This window comes from Pristiophorus japonicus, chromosome 14, assembly GCF_044704955.1.
Source record: "Pristiophorus japonicus isolate sPriJap1 chromosome 14, sPriJap1.hap1, whole genome shotgun sequence".
Taxonomy (NCBI): Eukaryota; Metazoa; Chordata; class Chondrichthyes; family Pristiophoridae; genus Pristiophorus; species Pristiophorus japonicus.
The window spans coordinates 97,317,943-97,342,808 of NC_091990.1; the positions used below are offsets into that span (position 1 = coordinate 97,317,943).

Genomic DNA, 24,866 nt, shown 5'->3' on the forward strand with positions numbered 1-24,866 from the left:
GGGAGGGAAGAAGGAGAGGGGGGAGGGAAGAAGGAGAGGGGGAGGGAAAGAAGGAGAGGGGGGAGGGAAGAAGGAGAGGGGGGAGGGAAGAAGGAGAGGGGGGAGGGAAGAAGGAGAGGGGGGGAGGGAAGAAGGAGAGGGGGGGAGGGAAGAAGGAGAGGGGGGGAGGGAAGAAGGAGAGGGGGGGAGGGAAGAAGGAGAGGGGGGGAGGGAAGAAGGAGAGGGGGGGAGGGAAGAAGGAGAGGGGGGAGGGAAGAAGGAGAGGGGGGGAGGGAAGAAGGAGAGGGGGGGAGGGAAGAAGGAGAGGGGGGGAGGGAAGAAGGAGAGGGGGGGGAGGGAAGAAGGAGAGGGGGGGAGGGAAGAAGGAGAGGGGGGAGGGAAGAAGGAGAGGGGGGGAGGAAGAAGGAGAGGGGGGGAGGAAGAAGGATAGGGGGGAGGAAGAAGGAGAGGGGGAGAGGGAAGAAGGAGAGGGGGGGGAGGAAGAAGGAGAGGGGGGGGAGGGAAGGAGGGAAGAAGGAGAGGGGGGAGGGAAGAAGGAGAGGGGGGAGGGAAGAAGGAGAGGGGGGAGGGAAGAAGGAGAGGGGGGGAGGGAAGAAGGAGAGGGGGGAGGGAAGAAGGAGAGGGGGGGGAGGGAAGAAGGAGAGGGGGGGAGGGAAGAAGGAGAGGGGGGGAGGGAAGAAGGAGAGGGGGGGAGGGAAGAAGGAGAGGGGGGGAGGGAAGAAGGAGAGGGGGGGAGGGAAGAAGGAGAGGGGGGGAGGAAGAAGGAGAGGGGGGGAGGAAGGAAGAGGGGGGAGGGAAGAAGGAGAGGGGGGGAGGGAAGGAGAGGGGGGAGGGAAGAAGGAGAGGGGGGGAGGAAGGAGAGGGGTGGAGGGAAGGAGGAGAGGGGGGGAGGGAAGAAGGAGAGGGGGGAGGGAAGAAGGAGAGGGGGGAGGAAGAAGGAGAGGGGGGGAGGGAAGAAGGAGAGGGGGGGAGGGAAGAAGGAGAGGGGGGAGGGAAGAAGGAGAGGGGGGGGAAGGAGGAGAGGGGGGGGGGAGGAGGAGAGGGGGGGAGGAGAAGGAGAGGGGGGAGAGGGAAGGAGAGGGGGAGAGGGGAGGAGAGGAGAAGGAGAGGGGGGGAGAGGAGAAGGAGAGGGGGGGGGAGAGGAGAAGGAGAGGGGGGGAAGAGGAGAAGGAGAGGGGGGGGGAAGAGGAGAAGGAGAGGGGGGGGGAAGAGGAGAAGGAGAGGGGGGGAAGAGGAGAAGGAGAGGGGGGGGAGAGGAGAAGGGAGGGGGGGAGAGGAGAAGGAGAGGAGAGGGGGGGGGGAGAGGAGAAGGAGAGGGGGGGGGAGAGGAGAAGGAGAGGAGGGGGGGGGAGAGGAGAAGGAGAGGGGGGGGGAGAGGAGAAGGAGAGGGGGGGAGAGGAGAAGGAGGGGGGGGGGAGAGGAGAAGGAGAGGGGGGAGGAGAGGAGAAGGAGAGGGGGGGAGGAGAGGGAGAAGAAGCAGCAAACACCATCACTTGATGTGACACTTACAGCCACCAGCTCAAGGTCGACCAGCAAGGCCATTTGCAGACTCCGCCCACTGAAAGTCAGCAGTCTTCCACCAGCCATGCTGCAGCCACTGGGGTAGCACTGTATGACATCAGTAGAATAGGCAAAGGCATACACAAGACAGTCACTAAGTGAACGCATAAGGGTGATGAGTTGATTTCTTGATGTCATATTGGATGGATAGATGTATAAAATTGGATTTGAAAGTTTGCTTTTTGGTAGCTTTTATTTCAGCATCATGTCCAAGAGATGGTCAGAGGGAAGGTAAGGTGCGAGACAAATGTTGAAAGAGGAACTGAGGCTGTGGTCACTGGGACCGCAGGCAGATGATTCCATCTGGATATCCCGGCCAGAAAGGTTGCATCTTTCCTTCCGCTTCCTCCTCTTCGACATCTTCCTCTTCCCTCTGTGAATGGTTGCTGTAAATCTGAAATGACAGAATAAAATGCTAGAAATACTCAGCAGGTCAGGCAGCATCTTGACGTGAGACGTGAATTCTGTTGCTCTCTCCACGTATGTTCCCTGACCGATTTGAGTATTTGCAGCATTTTCTGTATTCTCAGAGGCCTTCCTTTACCATTCGAGGTCTTGCAAGCATCCAGCAGCACTCCCTACACGCTTAAAAAAATATTTATCATCTATTGCAGCAAGCCACTACTTCAGTAAAATCAAAAAAAACCCAGGCTTGAAGCTTTAATGCAAACTTACCTGAAAGATGTGTGTGTCCTTTTAAGAGCTCTGAGAGTCTGCTTGCACGCTGTGTTTACATGGCGAGCTTAGGACCCAGCACTGAACTCAGCCCAAAGGTCCAAGTTTACATGGTGACATTAAGTCGGCGTGCCACTCCCTCTCATAAATCTGCAGGGCGGTGGATCTTACCAGCAGCGTTGCCAGGCCTAGGAAAATGGACGACACCACAGGACCTGCCACCAGCTGGCAAAAGAGCGTCCACTCTTTTTTTCCGATTTTTTGCCTGTAATGGTGGCATAAAGTCCCCGAATTTTGAGCCCTTAAAATTTGGTTGTATTAAAAGATTTCAATATCAGAAATTAAAAACCAAATGATTGTACAGAAACATTAGAAAAGGATCAGGAACTATACCTGCAAATTGTATGGGGCTATCACAGCAACATCCTTGGGTTTGACACCAGCCTCAATCAGGGCTTGAATGTGCATTGCCACAATTTGAACCTCACCTGGAATAAAAGCAGTATGAGTCATTACGTTACAATTTCAGATCTACCATAGATACCTTTTCATTGGCATTAGTTACTCCCTCTAAGTGGATTCCAAGCCCCTTACATGCCAAAGGTGACTCAAAAGGAGAAGGATAAACCCTGCAATTACAGGCCAGTCAGTGTAACCCCGGTGGTGGAGAAGCTTTTAGAAACAATAATCCGGGAGAAAATTAACAGCCACTTGGACAAGGAAGGACAAATAAAGGAGAGCCAGCATGGATTTGTTAAGGGCAAATTGTGCTTGACTAACTTGTTTGAGTTTTTTTGATGAGGTAACAGAGAGGGTGGATGAGGGCAGTGCAGTTGATGTGTATATGGACTTTCAAAAGCGATTTGATAAAGTATCACATATTAGGCTTGTTAGCAATACTGAAGCCTATGGGATAAAAGAGGCAGTAGCAGCATGGGTACAGAATTGGCTAAGCGATAGAAAACAGAGAGTTGTGGTGAATGGCTGTTTTTCGGACTAGAGGGAGATATACAGTATTTCCAGGGTTCAGTATTCGGATTACTGCTGATTTTGATAAACATTAATGACTTGGACTTGGGGGTACAGGGCTCAGTTTGCAGATGACACAAAACTTCGAAGTGTAGTAAACAGTGAGGAAGATAGTAATAGACTTCAAGAGGACACTGACAGGCTAGTGGAATGGGCAGACACATGGAAACTGATACTCAATGCAGGAAAGTGTGAGGTGGTACATTTTGGTAGGAAGAATGGGGAAGACAATACCAGCCAAATGGCACAATGTTAATGGGGATGCAAGAACAGAGAGACCTGAGGATCTTTGTGCACATTTCTTAAGGTTAACAGTTTAACAAAGTACTTAATAAAGCATAAAGGACCCTGGGCTTTATAAATAGAGGCATAGAGTAAAAAAGCCAGGAAGTTATGCTAAAATTATACAAAACACTAGTTCGGCCCCAGCTGGAGCATTGTGTTCAATTCTGAACACCACACTGTAGGAATGATGTCAGGGCTTTGGAGAGGGTACAGAAAAGATTTACTAGAATGGTTCCAGGGATGAGGGAACACAGTTACGTGGAGAGACTGGAAAAGCTGTACTCCTTAGAGCGGAGAAGGCGAAGAGGAGATTTGATAGAGGTGTTTAAAATCATGAAGGGTTTACACGGAGTAAATAAAGATAAATTATTTCCAATGGCTGAAGGGTCAATAACTAGAGGGCAAGATTTAAGGTGATTGGCAATGATTCGATGATTTCTTTCTAAATCAGTACAAGATTTCATGTAGGAATAAAAGACTCATCAAAAAGCCCAAACGTTTGGCTCAGTTCAGGAACTTGGTGTGTGGAAAATTACAGGTTCAAAATAAACCTGGTCACAATGGCGCTCACAGGAATTTAACTTGAACAACGACATCAACAACAACTTATATTTATATAGCACCTTTAACATAGTAGTGTCCCAAGGCACCTCACAGGAATGTTACAAAAGACAAACGCATTAATATAAATTGGTGAGCAAAAGAATTTTAGTTCCACGATAGCTACCTCTGTTTAACAGCCCAGTTATACTGGAGAAAACTGTATCTGTATGATTACTCCCCAATTAATCATATTGTACCCTTATTTCCTTTAGATTGTTCATTCTCTTCATCAAGTTCAAGCAGGCCACATCCTGAGGTGTCTATTAGAAGCAGTGGAATCGTCGTCTCTTCCGTGGAAACAACCCCAGGCAGATCCCTAAGAATTATGGGAGCAGCAGTTAACAACAAAGCAAAACTACAGCTGCGCAAAAATAGTCATCCATCAGAAAGCTGGTAGTACTGTAACAGAGAAATCAGCCCACACAGCACAGTCAATAAAGAAGATTAATTGGAGTGTGTGCCTGTGAGTATGGGGTCTGCTTTACTAAAATTGCTACGGTAACATTCTTCCAGGGCACAATTAATTTTTGGGTAGCACGGATATCTGTATTAGCCTTTGAAGCTTGGAAAGAATGAAAATAATTTCATCCCACCTCCCCCCTCCTCCTCAGTTCATCACCTCACAGTTGGCGGAGCTATTTCCAGAGACGTGTTTTGATCAAATTCAATATTTTAACAGCCTGGTATTAGCAGAAAGACATTTTACAATCCTTGCTCACTCTCATTCTCACTTATATGTCTGTTAAGCACACACACACACATGCACATACACACACTTACTATGGCAGTAACTACAAAAAAAAAATGACTCAGCTATTAAATCAGGATAAAATCAGAATTTGGATTTTTTGGGGGCACAAGTCAACTCGATTACCAAGGTGTCGCCTTATACCAAATATAAACATGATTAAAAGTATCAGGCTGCATCTATTATGTGCAAATCAGCTGAAAGAGGTCATCTCACAGCAGGAAGGATGGGCATTGGTTGTATCAGATAAGTAACTGGTACAAAGCCCACAAATAAAGTTAAGCTTTTTAAATTGAAACAAACTCCAGGAAACTGCCGAACCAAACTTCACATTGTAATAATTAAGAAAGAACCGATATAGGAACATAGGAACAGGAATATGCCATTCAGCCCCTTGAGCCTGTTCCGCCAATCGGTTAGATCATGGCTGATCTGTAGCGCAACTCAATTTACCCAACCTTGATCAATATCCTTTAGTGTACAAAAAATCAATCACAGTCTTGAAAATTTCAACTGAACCAGCATCCACAGCCTTTTGGGAGAGTAAGTTCTAGATTTCCATTACTCCTGGCATGAACAAATGCTTCCTGATTTCACTCCCAAATGGCCTAACTCTAATTTTAAAATTATGCTGTTCTAGATTTTCCCACCAGAGGAAATAGTTTCTCTGTATGCAATCCCTACCCAATCTAATCGCTTTACCATGTAAATATCTTGATCAGAGCAACGTTCAACCTCTGAACTCAAGAGAATACAAGCCTAGTTTATGCAACCTGTCCTCACAATTTAACCCTTTAGGTTTGGTGACAGTGTGATCTACACCGTCCAAGGCCAATATATTTTTCCTAAGGTGCAGTGCCCAAAATTGAACACAGTATGTTAATTGTATTTAAGTGGTGTATTTATACGCAGGCAGTGGGAATTAATTGGGGACTCTCTTGTTCTTATATATATATATATATATATATGGGATTAGGTTGGGGAAGAGTTGAAAGTTTATCTTGGGGATGCCCAGTATGTAATGTGTGTGTCTGTGAATAAAGGCTTGTAAGCAAGTAAAGACTGGGCACTTGTATTTTCTCCTTTATCACCTGGCTTTCTGACTTTCACAAAGTACTCAAGACGGGGTCTGACCAAGGCTCTGTACAACTGAAGCATAACTTATACAGCTTTGAATTCCAATCTCCTTGAGATAAAGGCCAACATTCCATTAATCCTTGTAATTACTTTTTGGGTTGAAGGTAAATGGCAGAGATCGGGTGTGACAAGGCAATGGAGAAATTTAAAGATAAAACGAGGGTTTTAAATTCAATGTTTTAGAAGACATGGACCAAACATAGGTCAGTGAAAACTAGGGTTGGAGACAAGCTGAACTTAGTGCAGGTGGTGAGCCTTGTAGTAATCAAGTGTGAAGGTAATGAATTTTGGGGCTGGGCTTCTGATCTTAAAGAGGAGTTTAATGCCACCACTCCTGACCTTGACCGTGCAGCTAGAAGTAAGGCTATTTTAAGATGGCATATTTGCTGAAGTGCTTATCTGCACAAATATTTTTGTGTCCTTCTGCGTTTGGGTGCAGGCACCGAGGTCCAGCGAGACTGGAGGGGGGGGGGGGTGGGAAGAGAGAGCGAGCAAGAGGGGGGGAGGTCGGGAGAGAGAGAGAGGGGGGGGGGAGGTCGGGAGAGAGAGGGGGGGTGGGGAGGTCGGGAGAGAGAGGGGGGGTGGGGAGGTCGGGAGAGAGAGAGGGGGGGGAGGTCGGGAGAGAGAGAGGGGGGGGAGGTCGGGAGAGAGAGAGGGGGGAGGTCGGGAGAGAGAGAGGGGGGAGGTCGGGAGAGAGAGAGGAGGGAGGTCGGGAGGGAGAGAGGGGGGAGGTCGGGAGGGAGAGAGGGGGGAGGTCGGGAGGGAGAGAGGGGGGAGGTCGGGAGGGAGAGAGGGGGGAGGTCGGGAGGGAGAGAGGGGGGAGGTCGGGAGGGAGAGAGGGGGGAGGTCAGGAGGGAGAGAGGGGGGAGGTCAGGAGGGAGAGAGGGGGGAGGTCGGGAGGGAGAGAGGGGGGAGGTCGGGAGGGAGAGAGGGGGGAGGTCGGGAGGGGGGAGGTCGGGAGGGAGAGAGGGGGGAGGTCGGGAGGGAGAGAGGGGGGAGGTCGGGAGGGAGAGAGGGGGGAGGTCGGGAGGGAGAGAGGGGGGAGGTCGGGAGGGAGAGAGGGGGGAGGTCGGGAGGGAGAGAGGGGGGAGGTCGGGAGGGAGAGAGGGGGGAGGTCGGGAGGGAGAGAGGGGGGAGGTCGGGAGGGAGAGAGGGGGGAGGTCGGGAGGGAGAGAGGGGGGAGGTCGGGAGGGAGAGAGGGGGGAGGTCGGGAGGGAGAGAGGGGGGAGGTCGGGAGGGAGAGAGGGGGGAGGTCGGGAGGGAGAGAGGGGGGAGGTCGGGAGGGAGAGAGGGGGGAGGTCGGGAGGGAGAGAGTGGGGAGGTAGTGAGGGGGGAGGTCGGGAGGGAGAGAGGGGGGAGGTCAGGAGGGAGAGAGGGGGGAGGTCGGGAGGGAGTGAGGGGGGAGGTCGGGAGGGAGAGAGGGGGAGGTCGGGAGGGAGAGAGGGGGGAGGTCGGGAGGGAGAGAGGGGGGAGGTCGGGAGGGAGAGAGGGGGGAGGTCGGGAGGGAGAGAGGGGGGAGGTCGGGAGGGAGAGAGGGGGGAGGTCGGGAGGGAGAGAGGGGGGAGGTCGGGAGGGAGAGAGGGGGGAGGTCGGGAGGGAGAGAGGGGGGAGGTCGGGAGGGAGAGAGGGGGAGGTCGGGAGGGAGAGAGGGGGGAGGTCGGGAGGGAGAGAGGGGGGAGGTCGGGAGGGAGAGAGGGGGGAGGTCGGGAGGGAGAGAGGGGGGAGGTCGAGAGGGAGAGAGGGGGGAGGTCGGGAGGGAGGTCGGGAGGGAGAGAGGGGGGAGGTCGGGAGAGAGAGAGGGGGGAGGTCAGGAGAGAGGGGGGATCGGAGGGAAGGGGGCAGATCAGATAGCGGGAGAGAGAGGTGGGGAGATCGGAAGGTGAGATTGGAGGGAGGTGGGAGAGGGGGAGATCGGAGGGGGCGGAGAGAGGTCAGGAACTCGGTGGGGTGGGGGTAAATAAAACAGAGAGCACAGTGGAGATGGCAGAAGAACGAGACCGAGATCTAAAGGGAGGGGGGTCAGAGCGAGAACGTGATCCAGAGGGTAAGACTGGTCCAAATCCAGGTCACAACGTTGTCACTATTCACTTCATAACCTGTTAACAATCCATGACCCACACACTATGCCCCATCTATGGTGGGGGCGGGTGGGGGGGAAATGGGGAAGAGAGGTGGTCATGATTCCGTGGGGGAGGAACGTGGGCAGGGGGAGGTCAGGAACCCGGGGGGAGAAAGAAGGGCAGGAATTTGGGTGGTGGGGAGAGGTCAGGAACTTGTGCTGGGGGAGTGGGAGGTCAGGCACTTGGACGGTGGGTGGGGGGGCAGGGGGGAGGATGAGATGGGGGCAGGAACTTCTTTGCGGGGTGGGAGAATGTCTTAACCCGTGAAAGTGAGCCGTATCTGTTCCAAGTGAGGTCTGTACTGTCTGGAGTCGGCAGTCAGAATGGCTCGAATTACACTTTGCAAAGAGAAACTACTGGGTGTGTCTTATCCTCCAAGTGAACCAATCAGCAACCAGGACTTGTTATCAAGGGGGTTCAATCAGAGATTTAGGTGTTATAAAATAAAAGCGTCCTCTATTTGCAGGTGGTACAGTGCTGATACATTTAGTTAGCAATTTCTAAGCTTCCTCTTGTACTGTCAGTCTATATAAGCTGATTATAATAGAATTGCTGCTCAAAGCACAGGAATCGGAATCTCTGGGTTAAGGATTTCTAATTCCCCCCCCATCAGTGCTACACTATGGACTCAATTTTCCCCAAAGCTTTTTTTTGGTGTACTTGAAGAGTTACGCCCGTTTCTTGGGCCCCAAGTACGCCAAAAAAAATGTTGCAAGTTTCCCCGTTTGATTTCTTCATTTGGCGCAGCCTAACCGGTTCTTTAGTTTTGGGGGTGGAGCCTTGATCTGTGCCAAAACGATCGGGTTGCCGTAGTAACCCGAGTGCCTTGCCGGTCTGCTTCCTCCCGCCCCCCCTTGCCCTGGCCAAGTGGCTTTCCGGCTTGCTCGCCCGCCCCTAGCCCTGACCGAGTGGCCTCCCGATCCGCTCCCCCCCTAGCACCTTGCCGGTCCCGCTCCCCCGCCCCGAGTGGCTTGCCGATCCCGCTCCCCCGCCCCGAGTGGCTTGCCAGTCCCTCTCCCCTGCGTCTAGCCCTCGCCAAATGACCTCCCTGTCTGCTCCCCACCCCTATCCCAGGCCGAATGGCCTCCTGCCTCTCAGTCCCTGCACCTTACTATACCCGAAAGGTTTTTTTTGAATCATCAGTGTGTGAAGTGGTAGGTAGAATGAGGAGAGACAATATGAACTAAATGGTACAATTTTAAAGGGGGTGTAGGAACAGAGAGACCTGGGGATATATGTACACAAATCTTTAAAGATGATAGGATAAATTGAGAAGACCTAAAAAAGCATATGGGATCCTTGGCTTTATTAACAGAGACATCAAATGCAAAAGAAAGGAAGTTATGCTAAAGCTTTATAAAACACTGGTTAGGCCTCTGCTGTAGTGTTCAATTCTGGGCACCACACTTTAGGAAGGATGTCAAGGCCTTAAAGAAGGTGCCAAAGAGATTCACTGGAATGAAAGCAGGGATGAGGGACCTCAGCTATGTGGAGAGATTGGAGACGCTGCAGTTGTTCTCCTTGGAGCAGAGAAGATTGAGGAGATTGAATAGAGGTGTTCAACTTCATAAATGGTTTTGACAGAATAAATAAAGAGAAGCTGTTTCTAGTGGCAGAAGGACACAGATTTAAGGTGATTGCCAAAAGAACCAGAGGCAACATGAGGAAACACCTTTGTCAAAAAAAACCTGAGCTGTTGTCATCTGGAATGCACTGCCTGAAAGGATGGTGAAAGCAGATTCAACAATAACATTCAAATGACAATTGGATAAATACATGAGGTGAAAAATTTACAGGGCTATGGGGCAAGACCAGGAGAGTGGGGTTAACTGGAAAGCTCTACCAAAGAGCTGGCACAGGCATGATGGGCTGAATGGTCTCCTTCTGAGCTGTATCATTCTCTGATTCTATCATGAGAAGGGAAAGTAGGCCTTGCATAAATAGTTGCTTTGAGGATGTAAAATTAACTCAGTTTTCATCCAAAATAGTCTTAGCTTATTACTCTGGGCAATACTTGAGGGACTAAAACCAAGAACATAAAAATTAGGAGCAGGAGTAGACCAGTCAGCTCCTCGAGCCTGCTCTGCCATTCAATGAGATCATGGCTGATCTTCTACCTCAACTCCACTTTCTTGCACTATCCCCATATCCCATCATATCCAATAATCTATCGATCTCGGTCTTGAATATACTCAAAGATCCTCTGGGGTAGAGAATTCCAAAGATTCACCACTCTCTGAGTGAAGAAGTTTCTCCTCATCTCAATCTTAAATGGCCGACCCCTTATTCTGAGACTGTGACCCTAGGTTCTCGACTCTCTAGCCAGGGGAAATATCCTCCCTGCATCTATCCTGTCAAGCCCTGTAAGAATTTTATAGGTTTCAATAAGTTCACCTCTCATTCTTCTAAATCCTAGAGAATTCCTCATAGGACAATCCCCCCATCCCAGGAATTGTGAACCTTCATTGCACTCCCTCAATGGCAAGTATATCCTTCTTTAGGTAAGGAGACCAAAACTGTACACAGTACTCCAGGTGCGGTCTCACCAGGGCTCTATATAATTGCAGTAAGAAGTCTTTACTCTTATACTCAAATCCTCTTGTAATAAAGGCCAACATACCATTTGCTTTCTTAATTGTTTGCTGTACTTGCATGTTAACTTTCAGTGATTTGTGTACAAGGACACTCAGGTCCCTCTGAACACCAACATTTCCCAAGCTCTCACTGTTTAAAAAATACTCTGCTTTTCTATTTTTTTCCTCCAAAGTGGATAACTTCACATTTCTCCACATTATATTTCATTTGCCATGTTCTTGCCCACTCACTTAGCTTGTCTATATCCCCTTGAAGTCTCTGCATCCTCCTCACAACTTACATTCCCACCTAGCTTTGTATCAGCAGCAAACTTGGATATATTACAGTTGGTCCCCTCATCCAAATCATTGATATAGATTGTGAATATCTGGGGCCCAAGCACTGATCCTTGCAGCACCTGACTAGTTACAGCCTGCCAACCCGAAAATGACCCATTTATTCCTACTCTGTTTTCTGTTCGTTAACCAATCCTCAATCCATGCTAGTATTTTACTTCCAATCCCATGAGCCCTAATTTTGTTTAATAACCTCTTGTGTAGCACCTTATCGAATGCCTTCTGAAAATCCAAATATACCACATCCACTGGTTCTCTTTTATCTATTCTGCTAATTACAACCTCAAAAAAATCTTAACAGATTTGTCAAACACAATTTCCCTTTCATAAATCCATGTTGACTCTGCCCAATCCTATTATTATTTTTTAAGTGCCCTGTTACCATGTCCTTAATAATAGATTCTAGCATTTTCCCTACTACTGATGTCAGGCTAACTGATCTGTCCTCCCCCGTTTTCTCTCTCCCTTCTTTCTTAAATAGCGGGGTTACATTAGCTACCTTCCAATCTGCAGGAACCGTTCTAGAATCTATGGAATTTTCGAATATGACAGCCAAGGCATCCACCATCTCTATAGCCACCCTCTTTCAAAACCCTAGGATGCCAGCCATCAGGCTCAGGGGACTCATCGGCTTTCAGTCCCATTAATTTCCCCAGTACTATTTTTTTTACTAATACTAATTGCTTTGAGTTCCTCATTCTCGCTGGACCCTTGGTACTCCACTACTTCCGAGAGGTTTTTCATGTCTTCTTCTGTGAAGAGACACAAAATATTTGTTTAATTTCTCCTGTCTCAGCCTGTAGGGGACCCGCATTTACTTTTGCTAATCTTTTCCTTTTTACATACCTATTGAAGCTTTTACATTCTGCTTTTATGTCTCTCGCTAGTTTACTCTCATATTCTATTTTCCCTTTCTTTATGAATTTCTTGGTCTTCCTTTGCTGATTTCTAAATTTCTGCCAATCCTCAGGTTAACTGCTCTTTTTGGCAACATTATAAGCCTCTTCCCTTTGATCGAAGACTATCTTTAACTTCTCTTGTTAGCCACGGTTGGACCACTTTTCCTGTGGAGGTTTTGTGCCTTAAAAGGAATGTATGTTTGTTGTAAATTATATATTACTTCTTTAAATGCTAGCCATTGTTTGTCTGCCGTCATACCTTTTAATGTAGTTTTCCAATCTACCTTAGCCAACTCGTTCTACGTAGTTTCCTTTGTTTAGATTTAAAACCCAATTTCGGATTTAACTAAATCACTTTCAAACTCAATATAAAATTCTATTGTATTATGGTCACTCTTCCCGAAGGCCCCTTTACTACAAGGTTATTAATTAACCTTTTCTCATTGCACAATACTAGATCTAAAAAAGCCTGTTCTCTTGTTGGTTCCTCAACATACGGATCTAGAAAACCGTCTTGTTTACATTCCATGAATTTGTCCTCCACACTATTACAGCAATACAATATATCACTGCCTTTTATTTGCACTGCTGGATTCATTATTTAAAAAGAAAAATGCTGCAATGCGTTGGTGTAAATTTTGAAACATCATAGTCGTTTGACCTAGCCTTGAGTGGTTTGCAGACCACTATCTTTCAATTGAGCACTTTACAGCCTCCCAGCCTCAACAGTGAGTTTAACAACTATAGATCATAACCAACACTCCCATTTTCTCAGATAGAAGATCATGGTAATGGTTCTGCTGTTACCATTTACAGCTCCTCTTGACCAATCTTTTGTTTCTTAACTTGTCTCATTACCACACTCCCTTTCGTTAGAGGAAATTCCCACTCAACCAGACTGGATGTCGGGCAAGCAGTGTGACAGCCCAGAGACAGTGGAAGGGTTGAGACAGGTGTTGTTGAGGTAGAGCTGAGGGAGGTCAGCAAACATGTGTTTTTGGATGATGTCACAGAGGGGTAAGCATGTTGATGAGAAATAGTAGGGAGCGAAGATGGATCATTGGGGGAACTCCAGAGGGAATGGTAGCAGGAAGAGAAGCCATTGCAGGTGATTCTCTGGCTACAACTGGATGAGTAAGAATGAAATCAAGTGAGGGAAATCCCTCCCAGCTGAACGACAGAAGAGAGGCGTTGGAGAAGGATGGAGTGGTCAATTGTGTCAAAGGTTATAGACAGATCAAGAAAGATGAGAAGGGATAGTTTACCACGGTCAGTCACATGGGATGTCATTTGTTACATTTGAGTACGGTGGCAGGGGCAGAAACCTGATGGGAAGGATTCAAACAAGAGTTGTTGGAAAGTTAGGCCCGTATTCGAAAAGTGACAATATGTTCAATGACTTTGGAGAGGAAAGCGAGGTTGCAGATAAGGCAATAGTTTTCAAGGACAGGGATCAATAGTGGTTTTTTTTGCGGGGGTTGATGATGGAAGATTTGTAGGAGGGGGATAGTACCCAAGGAGGAACTGTTAACAATATCAGCTAATATGGGGGTCAGGAAGGGAAGTTGGGTTGTCAGCAGTTTAGTGGGAATGGGGTTGAGGGAGCAGGAGGTGAGTCTTATGAACAAGATGAGCTCGGAGAGAGCATGAGGGGAGATAGATGAGAAACTAGAGAAAGATATAAATTCAGGGCTTGGGCAGAGGGAACCTTAGAGGAAGTTGGGCCTGGTGGGCTAGGGGAAGGGAGGGAAGCAGCAGAGGCAGCTGAACCTTAATCTTAATCTTAGTGGCAACGAAGTCCATGAGCTCTTCACACATGTTGTTGGGAGGTGAGAGTGGTTGAGGCAGGGGAGAGGGGTTTAAGAAGACTGTAGTGAAGAGAAGCTTGAGGTTATCTTTGCATTCCAGTATGGCCCTGGAATAGTGAACAGTTAAATCAGTTAAAACTGTTCTTAACATCTGACAGTTCTGATGAAAGGTCATCGACCTGAAACGTTAACTCTTGTTTCTCTCTCCAGGGATGTTCTGTCCGACTTACTGAGTTTCCAGCATTTTCTGTTTTTATTTCATTATCATGCTTACTTTAGCAAGTGTTCTGCCACCATCTTATGAGCTGCAAGTCGTCCATGGTACAGCTGTTTGGAGGCCCATTGCATTATAGCATTGTGCATTCGATACTGTACAGTCAGCATTCTCACCACCTGCTCACCATATCTCTGGATTAGCCGCTCCATCAAACTGAGTGATAGGCCATTAGCTGCAGCGCTGTTGGGAGTTTGCAAAAAAAAAATTAAGCTGTAATGAAAACCCATAGATGGAGGACAGATATATTCAATTAAGGACACAGCACAACTCAAGATTTTTTTAGGATCATACTAATAATTTCCAAATTTGCTGATTATCTGCAAAACTTTAATTATACTGTAATAAAACTTACCAGCCTCCATTAGATTGCAAAATCCATTATGAAATAATTAAGCATTTCAAACTGAAGACAATGCATCATCCAACTTTAATGGAGCTTTATTAAATATTACATATTCAATGGTGTACTTCCCTGTAATTCACCACCCAAAATATCCCTGTAACTTGTAGTTGTTGGGAGTTATAGGCTGAAAGGAAGATGGTTGTGGTTATGAGAGGTGAATCATCACAGTCCTAGGACATCGGTACAGGAGTTCCGCAGGGCAGTGTCCTAGCCCTTCCCTCCATCATAAAGGTCAGAACTAGGGATGTTCGCTGATGATTGCAGAGTGTTCATTGCTATTTGCAACTCCTCAGATAATGAAGCAGTCTATGCCCGCATGCAGTAAGACCTGGACAACATTCAGGCTTGGGCTAATAAGTGGCAAGTAACATTTGCGCCACAAAAGTACCGGGCAATGACCATCTTCAACAAGCGAGTCTAACCACCGCCCCATGACATTCAACGGCATTACCATCGCCAAATCCCCCACCATCAACATCCTGAGGGTCACCATTGACCAGAAACTTAACTGGACCAGCCACATAAATACTGTGGCAACAAGAGCAGGTCAGAGGCCGGGTATTCTGCGGCAAGTGTTTCACCTCCTGACTCCCCAAAGCCTTTCCACCATCTACAAAATACAAGTCAGGAGTGTGATGGAATACTCTCCACTTGCCTGGTTGAGTGCAGCTCCAACAACACTCAAGAAGCTTGACACCATTCAGGACAAAGCAGCCCGCTTGATTGGCACCCCGATAGGAACTCCCTCCCTGCGCAAGTACCTACATTACATGAACTGCAGTGGTTCAAGAACATGGCTTTTCAAGGGCAATTAGGGATGGGCAATAAATGGCCACCCACGTCCCATGACAAATAAAAAAAAACTCTGAAAGCTCCAACTTCATTACTCAGTTCTTGATATAATAGCCTTGATTACAAGTTAACCAAGCAAGTAGCAAACTGCAATTTTACTTTTATTTTTAAGTCCACTGTATAAATGCTTTTCTGTTTAACAACTAAACATAGGACCTGGCTGCCTGGAAATGTTCTGCAGCACCGAGTCAGCATGGCCTCCAGCGCAGAGCTCCTCCGTGTGATCTTTGGGCCGCTCATTACACTTACGTTTGCCTACAGACCTTCTTTGCGGCTTTTGCACTGGAACTTGCGATTATTAGAAAGCCAAAACAGCATGGTGCCCTCTACAGGGCATCAGGGAACTGTGCGAACAGCCCAATGATGGGCCTTACTGATAAGCGCAGAGTCTAAACCAGGAAATGTCGATTTGAATATTTAATTCAATGTAAAATCATGTACAGAAAGCAAAATACAGAGAAGGAAATAAAGATGGGATTAAGAAAGAGAGAGAGATAAGAGAGACAGAAAGAAAAAAAGTTTTAAAAATATTTTTAAAATCTCCAATAATTAAAATCTGAAGAAATGAGACTCCACACTTGTAAAATGTAATTTTCAGTGCCAGAGAGGTTGTTTTGCAGGAATTAAAACTTATCATGCTGCTAAAAATGGACTTACACATGAATGGACAAGCCCTAACATTTTTTGGCTTGAGTATGTATGGTACTGCAAATTCACGCCCTTCCATGTAATTGAATGCTGAATCTCTGGGCAAGATACTGTTATAGTGCAGGATCTGGAGGAGGGCAACTCGGACAGCAAATTCCTGATTTCCGCGTTTAACTGCACATGTGCGGACACTGAACGTTGCTGTCCGACTTACTCCTTAATAACGGTGAGCACTGATGGCCTCACCCTTATTTCTACCGCGAAATCCGGGCCTTCAAGTTTGGGTAGCACCTTATGACTTGCTGGTCTGTTAGGCTCATAACCACACTTGGAAGTAAACCCACTAAGCTACGAAAGGAGCTAGAATTAAAACTTTTATTCAACTAGTCTCTAACCAATATGAATCTCAGCAAGTCTGTTTATAATACTTCAACTGAATACCATAATCAGTCAAGCAATATTAATAAACTTCTGAAATGTTGTTGTCAAAGCTTCCCATATGGCTTAGCAAGTTAATCCAGTGAACAGCTGAGGCTTACAAACCAGGAAGTCCCACGTTCAATCTTGGTCTGTGCTGAGTCAGCTCATCTAACCCAACTGGGATGGCTGCAAGTATTTACATTTGGACTAAGAAACTCTAATTACAAGTGTTATAGGATTTCGCCCTCGTGTCTTTGGAGACTGAAAACACCAGTACCTTCAGCCACTGAAGTAACAGTGCCTACAGAGTGCATGCTTCCCCGTAATCAACTGTCTATCAATTACTTAACAATAATGTGCAGTCCTTTAATGTAAGTATCGGCATGGATCAATCACAAACAATGCACTAGCTCTTGCTGCCCACTTCCATTAAGAACAAATCATAACAGCAACTTGCATTTATATAGCGCCTTTAACGTAGTAAAACATCCAAGGCGCTTCACAGAAGCGTTATCAAACAAAATTTAACACTGAGCCACCCAAGGAGATATTAGGACAGGTGACCAAAAGCTTGGTCAAAGAGGTAGGTTTTAAGGAGCGTCTTAAAAGGAGAGAAAAGTAGAGAGGCGGCGAGATTTAGGGAGGGAATTCCAGGGACTAGGGCCCAGGCAGCTGAAGGCACAACCACTAATGGTAGAGCGATTAAAATCAGGGATGCGCAACGTTGTCGGACTTGGGGAAGTTAGAGAGATAAAAAGGTGTGAGGCCATGGAGGGATTTGAAAACAAGGATGAGAATTTTACAATCGAAGCATTGCCGGAATTGGAGCCAACATAGGGCAGCGAGCACAGGGGTGATGGATGAACAGGCTTGGTCCGAGTTAGGATACAGGCAGCAGAGTTTTGGATGAGTTCAAGTTTATAGAGGGTGGAAGCTGGGAGGCCAACCAGACCATTGGAAGAGTCAGGTCTAGAGGTAACAAATGCATGGATGAGGGTTTCAGCAGCAGATGAGCTAAGAGTGGGGCAGAGACAGGCGATGTTATGGAGGTGGAAATAGTCAGACTTGATGATGGGAGCGGATGTGGTCAGAAGCTGATCTCAGGGTCCAATAGGTCGCCAAAGTTACAAATGGTCTGGTTCAGCCTCAGACAGTGACCAGGAAGAGAGACAGACTCGGCGGTTAGGGAATGAGGTTTGTAGCAGGGACAATGGTTTCGGTCGTCCCAATATTTAATTGGAGGAAATTATGTAGCTATAGTTCTATTTTTTTTTTTTACTGGTTGTAGAGGGCTGTTAGCAGCACTGGTTCCCAAATTGTGTGTCTCACACAACCAGCGGCAAACCCAATGTAAACCTGATGGATGTGATGCACAAGAACATAAGAATTAGGAGCAGCAGTAGGCCATACAGCCCCTCGAGCTTGCTCTGCCATTCAATAAGATCATGGCTGATCTTCGACCGCAACTCCACTTTCCTGCCCTGTCCCTATAGATTTCCCTAGAGTCCAAAAATCTATCTATCTCAGCCTTGAATGCACTCAACAACTGAGCATCCACAGCAATTTGGGGCAGAGAATTCCAAAGATTCACAACCCTCTAAGCGAAGAAATTGCTCCTCATAGTCTTAAAAGACCAGACCCTTATCCTGCGACTATGTCCTGTAGTTCTAGACTCTCCAGCCAGGCAAAACAATCTCTCGGATCTACCCTGTCAATCCCCCTCAGAATCTTACATGTTTCAATGAGATCACCTCTCATTCTTCTAAACTCCAGAGAGCATAGGCCCAATCTACTCGATCTCTCCTCATAGGACAACCCTCTCATCTCAGGAATCAATCTAGTGAACCTTTGTTGCACCACCTCTAAGGCAAGTATATCCTTCCTTAAATAAGGAGACCAAAACTGTGCACAGTACTCCAGGCGTGGTTTCACCAGGGCCCCGTACAAGACTTTCTTACTCTTGCACTTCAACCCTCCAGCAATAAACGGCAACATGCCATTTGCCTTCCTAATTGCTTGCTGTACCTGCATGTTAACTCTCTGTTTCAGTAACTTTACATTGAGATTGCTGCTGGCCGTTCATCATCCATGTGTTGGTCACTGGCATCGCTAGCACCTCTAAAGAAAAAGCAGATACAGTGACGGATGTAGATTAGACCCCCTGCTTCATTGAGCTCCTGACCTGAACTACGATACCAAGTTGGAAGTTACTGCATTCAGATACTGAGCCTCCTTCTCTGGAGTATTGCAGCATCTGTGGAGATTTTCCAATCTGTATTTGCATGCAGTATGGAACAAGATTCACAAGGGTGATGTTTTTTTGCAGCTTATCATGTTCAGAGCTTCTTTTCTCCCGTTTTGCACAAGTAACCTCTCTATATGCAGCCTGGTATATGATTTTACTAGTGGTATCGTTTAGAATTGAGGGTTTTAAAGTATTATGCAAGCGCAGCCTGATTTTTGAGTGAGGGAGAGGGGGCTTGGTAGGTGGGGAAACTCTTGTTACTTTTAGTGGACTTACTTGTGAGAAATGATGGTTGGTGGAAGTTGTTTGTGATCCCCAGCCAGGATGCATTTTGGGGCCTTCATTAACGGTATCCAGCAACTTGCTTCCAGTGCCTGTGCACACTCATCAATCACCACAAGATCAAAATAATTATCCGACAAGAGTTTTAATGGGCCGTCATTAGAAGCACCTAGGATTCACAAAGAGTAGCTTGTAAAAGTAAAGCTGACCACAGTGGATAACGTGGGCATAAAAATGAATGCATACAACAACTGATCTACAACAGTAGGACTTCAATTGCGTTATATTGCAACCCTGAATTGTTATCCATTCCCTGAATTCATCGTCGGAGAGAATTACAGTTACTGTTTGAGGTCTCCTTTATTTGTAATAAGCTCATCTTTGACACATATAGTTATTGTTGTAATGGTGTTCCATTAATAGCTCACATTATATGCCATCCCCAGTGGTCCAAACTGTCAACCATTTCCTCCCATCTTTAGAAAGCTGTAGAAATCAAACTGTATGAATGTATGGCTCCAGTTTTCATCATAATTTAATGAAAGGGTAGTGAACATCATTGCTTTGCTTTAACATTTTCAAATCATTGTACATAAAGAAGTTAGAGCCGTGTAATAAACGGTGAGGTAAGGAGTCAGCTTGACACACCTCTTGCATCGGGAGCCTGTGATTTCAAATCCCACTCCAGGATCTGAGCACATAATCTAAGCCGACACTTACTGAGGGAGTACTGTACTGTCAGAGGTGGCATCTTTCAGATAAGATATAAAACCAAGGCCCCATTTGCATGACCCATGATTTGCATGGCTATTAAAGAACATGGCACTTTGCAAAGAAGAACAGGAAACTTGAACATTCCTCCCTCACCAAAAAAAACAGAAAGCAAAATACAAGTACTGCAAATCTTAAAAACAAAAGTAGAAAAGGCTGGAAATACAGCAACTCAGGAAGGATCCAAGACTTGAAATGTCAACTTCTGTTCCTACACAGATGCAGTCTGGCCTGCTGAGTATTTCCAGCTTTTCTTTTTGTTGTTTTCAGACCACCAAAAGATTTACCAACCATTCATCCCACTGCTGTTTGTGGGATCTTACTGTGCAGATAGCCGCCATATCAACCAAAATAACAAATCACTACAGTTCAACGAGGTTTGTTATAGGTGAAGCACTTCGGCATTTTTCAGATATTGGACAAGAAGCTAGATTCATTCAAATTCTTTCCTTCAACCTACAATTAATTCTTTAGTGCAGTTTAAGTTAAGTCTACAATGCAGATTTTGAAATAAGCTCGATATAACAAAAACTGAAACATCTCTGGCGATTGACAATTAAATTAAATGGCCCAGACATTCCGGCCTCCTGGGTCCGTACGGAGTGTGTACAGACCCCGGAAGGCATCGCAAAAGCAGGTTTTCAGCGCACAATGCGCATGCGCTGAAAACCAGCTTTTCTGATCTGTCAAGCTCCCTATCTCGGGAGCGAGGATATTTGCACAGGCAAGATTGCGGTAGTTACCCATATCTTGCCCAGCAAATGTCCTGATAACTTTTACAGGCATAAGAGTTTTAAAATACTTTAAAATAAAATTATAAAAACACATTTTATTGTTAAAAACCCTCCCCACTATGGTAAGTTTATTTTAAAGCATCATTTTAAAAACTTTTTAAAAATCGGAATTTTTTTTTAAAAAATACATAAATAACTAATTTAAATTAATAAAAATATGTGGTGTATTTTTTTTTACTGTTTTGGGTGTTTGGTGTGGGGGGGGGGGGGCTTCTCATTCATAATAATGGGAACTCCAATTTACGGAGTCCCCATTATTATGGGCTCAATTTTGGCCAGAAGTTGCTCTGGTTTTTTTGGAGTAGGCTGCTTTTTCTGGCGTAACTTAAAAATCCCCAGTTTCCCCAATCAATTTGCACCAGTGTAACTCACTTAGTTACGTTATTTTAGGTTAGTTTTTTTTTCTCAAAAGGGGGCGTTACCTGCTACCTACGCCAGTTCTGGCCATTTAGGCAACTTTGGCCAGCTAATAGTTACTCCATTTCAAATTAGGCCAGCGTATGTGGCCACTTGAGAAAACCCTTGCGGAGAGTTAAAGAAATCGGCGCACGTAAGTAAATCGACGCAGATAAGTGCAGCAGATGCCCGTACAGCAGCAGGAAAGGTAAGAGAGTGGGGGAGAGAGAGATGGGGTCGGAAGAGTGCGGGTGGGGGGAGGAAGAGAGGGGGTGGGGAGAAGCCTTTGACCGGGAGGGAGGAGGCCACTTGGCCAGGGTTAGAGGCGGGCAGGAGAACTGAGTGCTTCTATCAGTTCTCCTGTCCGCCCCTAGCTCTGACCGAGTGGCCTCCCGGTGCGATCAATCTCTTAGATCACACCGGCAGGTGGGAGAAGTCACATAACGCACACATAGGTGCTCCAATGCACACACTCAATTATTTTACCAATGAGAATTATTTAGTTCAAAAATACTGGCAGTTCTATAAAGTTGTATCGGTTCATCATTTTGTGACTAAACATTAAATACTCCATAAGAATAGTAATAGAGAACTGACAGAACTCACCGGCAGGCAGGAGAGCTCACAGGTTACCATGGCAGCCCGATCTTTTTGGCGCAGATCAAGCCTCCACCCTCCTCAGGTTAGGCCGCGCCAAAAAGAAGAGATCCTAAGGGGAAACTTACAACACATTTTGTTTGGTGTACTTGGGCCACAAAAAAAAAATCGGGCGTAACTCTTCAAGCCAAAAAAATGCTTTGGGGAAAATTGAGCCCTATGACTGAGAACATACTTTACCTTGATTGGCTGCACAGAGCCATGTGACTGCAGCTCCAGCTCTGCGCAGGTCCTGACGTGCACGCGCTACGAGGCGCAGTCAATGAAGGCCTCAGGACCGGGACCTCGTGAGGGCAGAGCAGCTTCAGGTAAGTGCGCATCTTTTTTTAAGCTTTTCCCTCGACCGGGATTTCTGAGCCATTATGTTCCTTACCATAATTCCGCATGCAAGTAAAGCTTTTAGAAATCCGATTATTCTTATTCCCCCTTTTCCTATAGGTTGGTAGTGCTGCATAATTATGCACATTAGAAAATGTAATCACGGTATTTTGTGACATAAAGTTTCCACACTCTGCCTGTTGCAAGAGTGCAGTATGAAAGCGGTTTGGGTAGCCTCAATCCAGTTGTTCATAAGGGTAGATCCACAGCGGAAATCTGCTCACAATTGAGCAGAAATTGCTGTAATTAAGGCCATCCTTGTTTGAGGGGAAAAGAATCTCAATTGAGAAACCTAATTTGAGGGCCAAGGCTCCATAGTACAAGACACCAAGGTTGAAGAGAGTAGGAGAGGTGAGGTAAACTGAGAAGGTTTAGGTGATGGTAATCTTGAGCTTTAAAGGTGTCGATTGTAAAAAGTGAAGACTAATGTGGGTACAGGGTTACGCAATTTTGAGGTTGTGGCAAAGAGTGAGTTATTTAAAGAAATACAATTCATTGCTGCTTCTACTAGAGTAAATCCCGCACTCGGCCGTTGTTCCTTATGGCTCTACCTGTGTTAGTTGCCAAGACGACACTGGCTTTTTTTAGTATCTGTACTATAGCTGTCTCCTCCCTTGCTCTCAGCTCCTTTCTCAAAGTCTTGATCTCACCACGAAAGTGCACCTTCTCTCCTCGGTCCTGTGCCTTTTTCATTTTTGCCTTTGAACGAAAAAGCGATCATTTTTTCCTCTCTCTGCATTGAACATCTTAGCACATTATAAACCAGCTTTTTTCACTTACTGTAACGAGAAAACAATTTGTTGGAAAAGTTGTAGCTTTACTGAAAATTATATGAATGTGTTTTTTTTTATAAATACAATTCTCCACAAGATGTGAAACAAACTTACAAAAGCCTGATCGATGTCCTTCCGAATATCCATGACTATTTGGGCGTTATCACTGTGTGCCAATACAGCATCCAGAGAATGCCGCTGTATGGACTCAAGCAGTCGTGCAGGGTGACCTAAACGCAGAACCTGTGTTTTAAATTGTGCCAGGCGTTCAACAAGGTTGTCAACAGCAACGTTAGAGGGAGCACAGCAAAGCACCTTGGGGGATTATAAAAAAAAAATCACAATTCATCAGTAAGACAACTTTCGACATCCAGATCATTGAAACAGACTGATCAAATGAGAACTGTAAAGTTGTCAGGAATCACATACACTTAAGGGATACAGACAGGTTAAGTGAATGGGCACGAACATGGCAAATGGAATATAATGTGGAGAAATATTGAGCAGTGCAGCCTGTGGAGGAGCAGTGAAAGGCAGACCGCAACTTCTGGACTTCCGCATTAGGCTGCGCAAGCACTAAATCTTGAAATTGCGGTCAGTCTCAAAGGCAGAATGATGGCAAGCGCTGCCAATCGGACCGCAAATTCCAGGCCATTGTTTTAATCAACTAAAAATGTTCATAACCCCATGTTTCTCTTCTTCATTGGCCCTAAATCTCATGTGGGATTTTCCCTTTGAACAGAAAGTTAGATAACTAAGCCAGGCTGCTGGCTCCATTGGCTCTTGATCTTTCCCTTCCCTTTGTGAAATCCATTTCAACCGAGAAAGCAGATAAATCAGACAGATTCTGAATTCCACTCAGCTTTCCCTTTCAATGACGTGCTTCATGCAGGAAGGCTGGTGAATGAAACACACACTGTTAATCTCATTGGCTCTCACTCTCTCAATCTTTCACTCAGAAAGAGGAATAAATATGACGCCTACTGCTAATCTCACTAGCTCTGGTTTAGAAAGCAGAAAATCAGGCACAGACTATCGACTCCACTAAATGTCATCCTCATTCCAAAACACGCTCCTTCAAATTGTAAGATGGGCAAATGAGGCATTTCACTCATTCAGCTGCTGCATTTCACACTCACAATCTGTTTCATACAGAAAGGTGAACAAAATGAGCTAAACTTCTCCAGCCTTTTGAGATTAATAAAATTGTATACACAGTTCAATTGTGGTGCGACTCCATTTTCTACTTTTCCACGGCTGTAGGGAAGTCACTCTGCTAAAATGCTTTCATACTTTCACCTGAGCAATGGTCTTCTATGCTTGGCAACTTATGGTAATCAAATACTATCAGTCATTGAAACTATTAAAACTATAATAAATCACCACAAAATAGTAACACAGATTCATTTAATGGCCAGATTTTGCATCGAGAATAATTATGGAGTAAATCGGACTTCTGGGGGTCTGCACATGCGCAGTTAAACACGGAAATTCAGAAGGTGCTGCACGAGTTACTCTGCTCCTCTACAGACAGCACTATTACAGTACCTCACCAACAGACTCGGCACTGGCATCAACGCAAAGTTGAGTATGTTACCCACTAAATACGCCAGAAAAAGTTAGGGCTTGTGCATTCAGGTGCAAGTGAATTTTTAACAGCGTGATGAGGCATAATTACTGCCAAATAGCTCTGGCCCTGAAATAATTAATTTCACAAGTGTGGAATCTCATTCCTTCAGAATTTAATTCATGTTGGGAGATTTTTTTTAAATTTGCAGAATCATTATCCTGCCTATACATTTTTTTTAAATTGACCTTCATCTCTTTTACTCCTTCAACCTTGGTGGTGTTTGCACTAAAATCTTACAAAATCAATCACTGGAATTTTCAGCACAAAAAAGGGAGCATTCAGCCCATCATACCTATGCTGGCTCTAAGAGAGCTATCCACTTAATCCCATTCACTTGTCATTTTGCACACCCTTTTAACTTTTTATTTTAGAAATATTTATCCACTTCCCTTTTAAAAACAATTATGCATTCTGCTTCCACTACGATGTCCTAACCTTCTTGTTAAAAACAATTCTCCCAACCTCTCACTTCGTTCTTTTGCAGTTCATCAATCTGGTTCCTAAATAACATTTAAAAGCACTTCGATATTAAATGGTCTATAATTG

General features: G+C 45.7%; 1 protein-coding gene across 5 annotated transcripts in view; it reads right to left on the bottom strand.

Moving 5' to 3' along the window:
• ighmbp2 (immunoglobulin mu DNA binding protein 2) overlaps nt 1-24,866 on the bottom strand; it is a 64,400-nt gene that overhangs the window by 12,101 nt on the left and 27,433 nt on the right. For all 5 annotated transcript variants that reach the window (XM_070899396.1, XM_070899395.1, XM_070899392.1 and 2 more), the window contains exons 7-12: nt 22,805-23,005; nt 22,469-22,616; nt 18,916-19,090; nt 14,069-14,251; nt 4,350-4,468; nt 2,629-2,723 (exon numbers count right to left, since the gene is read on the bottom strand). In XM_070899396.1, coding sequence (XP_070755497.1) covers nt 2,629-2,723; nt 4,350-4,468; nt 14,069-14,251; nt 18,916-19,090; nt 22,469-22,616; nt 22,805-23,005 — 921 coding nt within the window. The remainder of the gene's footprint in view (nt 1-2,628; nt 2,724-4,349; nt 4,469-14,068; nt 14,252-18,915; nt 19,091-22,468; nt 22,617-22,804; nt 23,006-24,866) is intronic.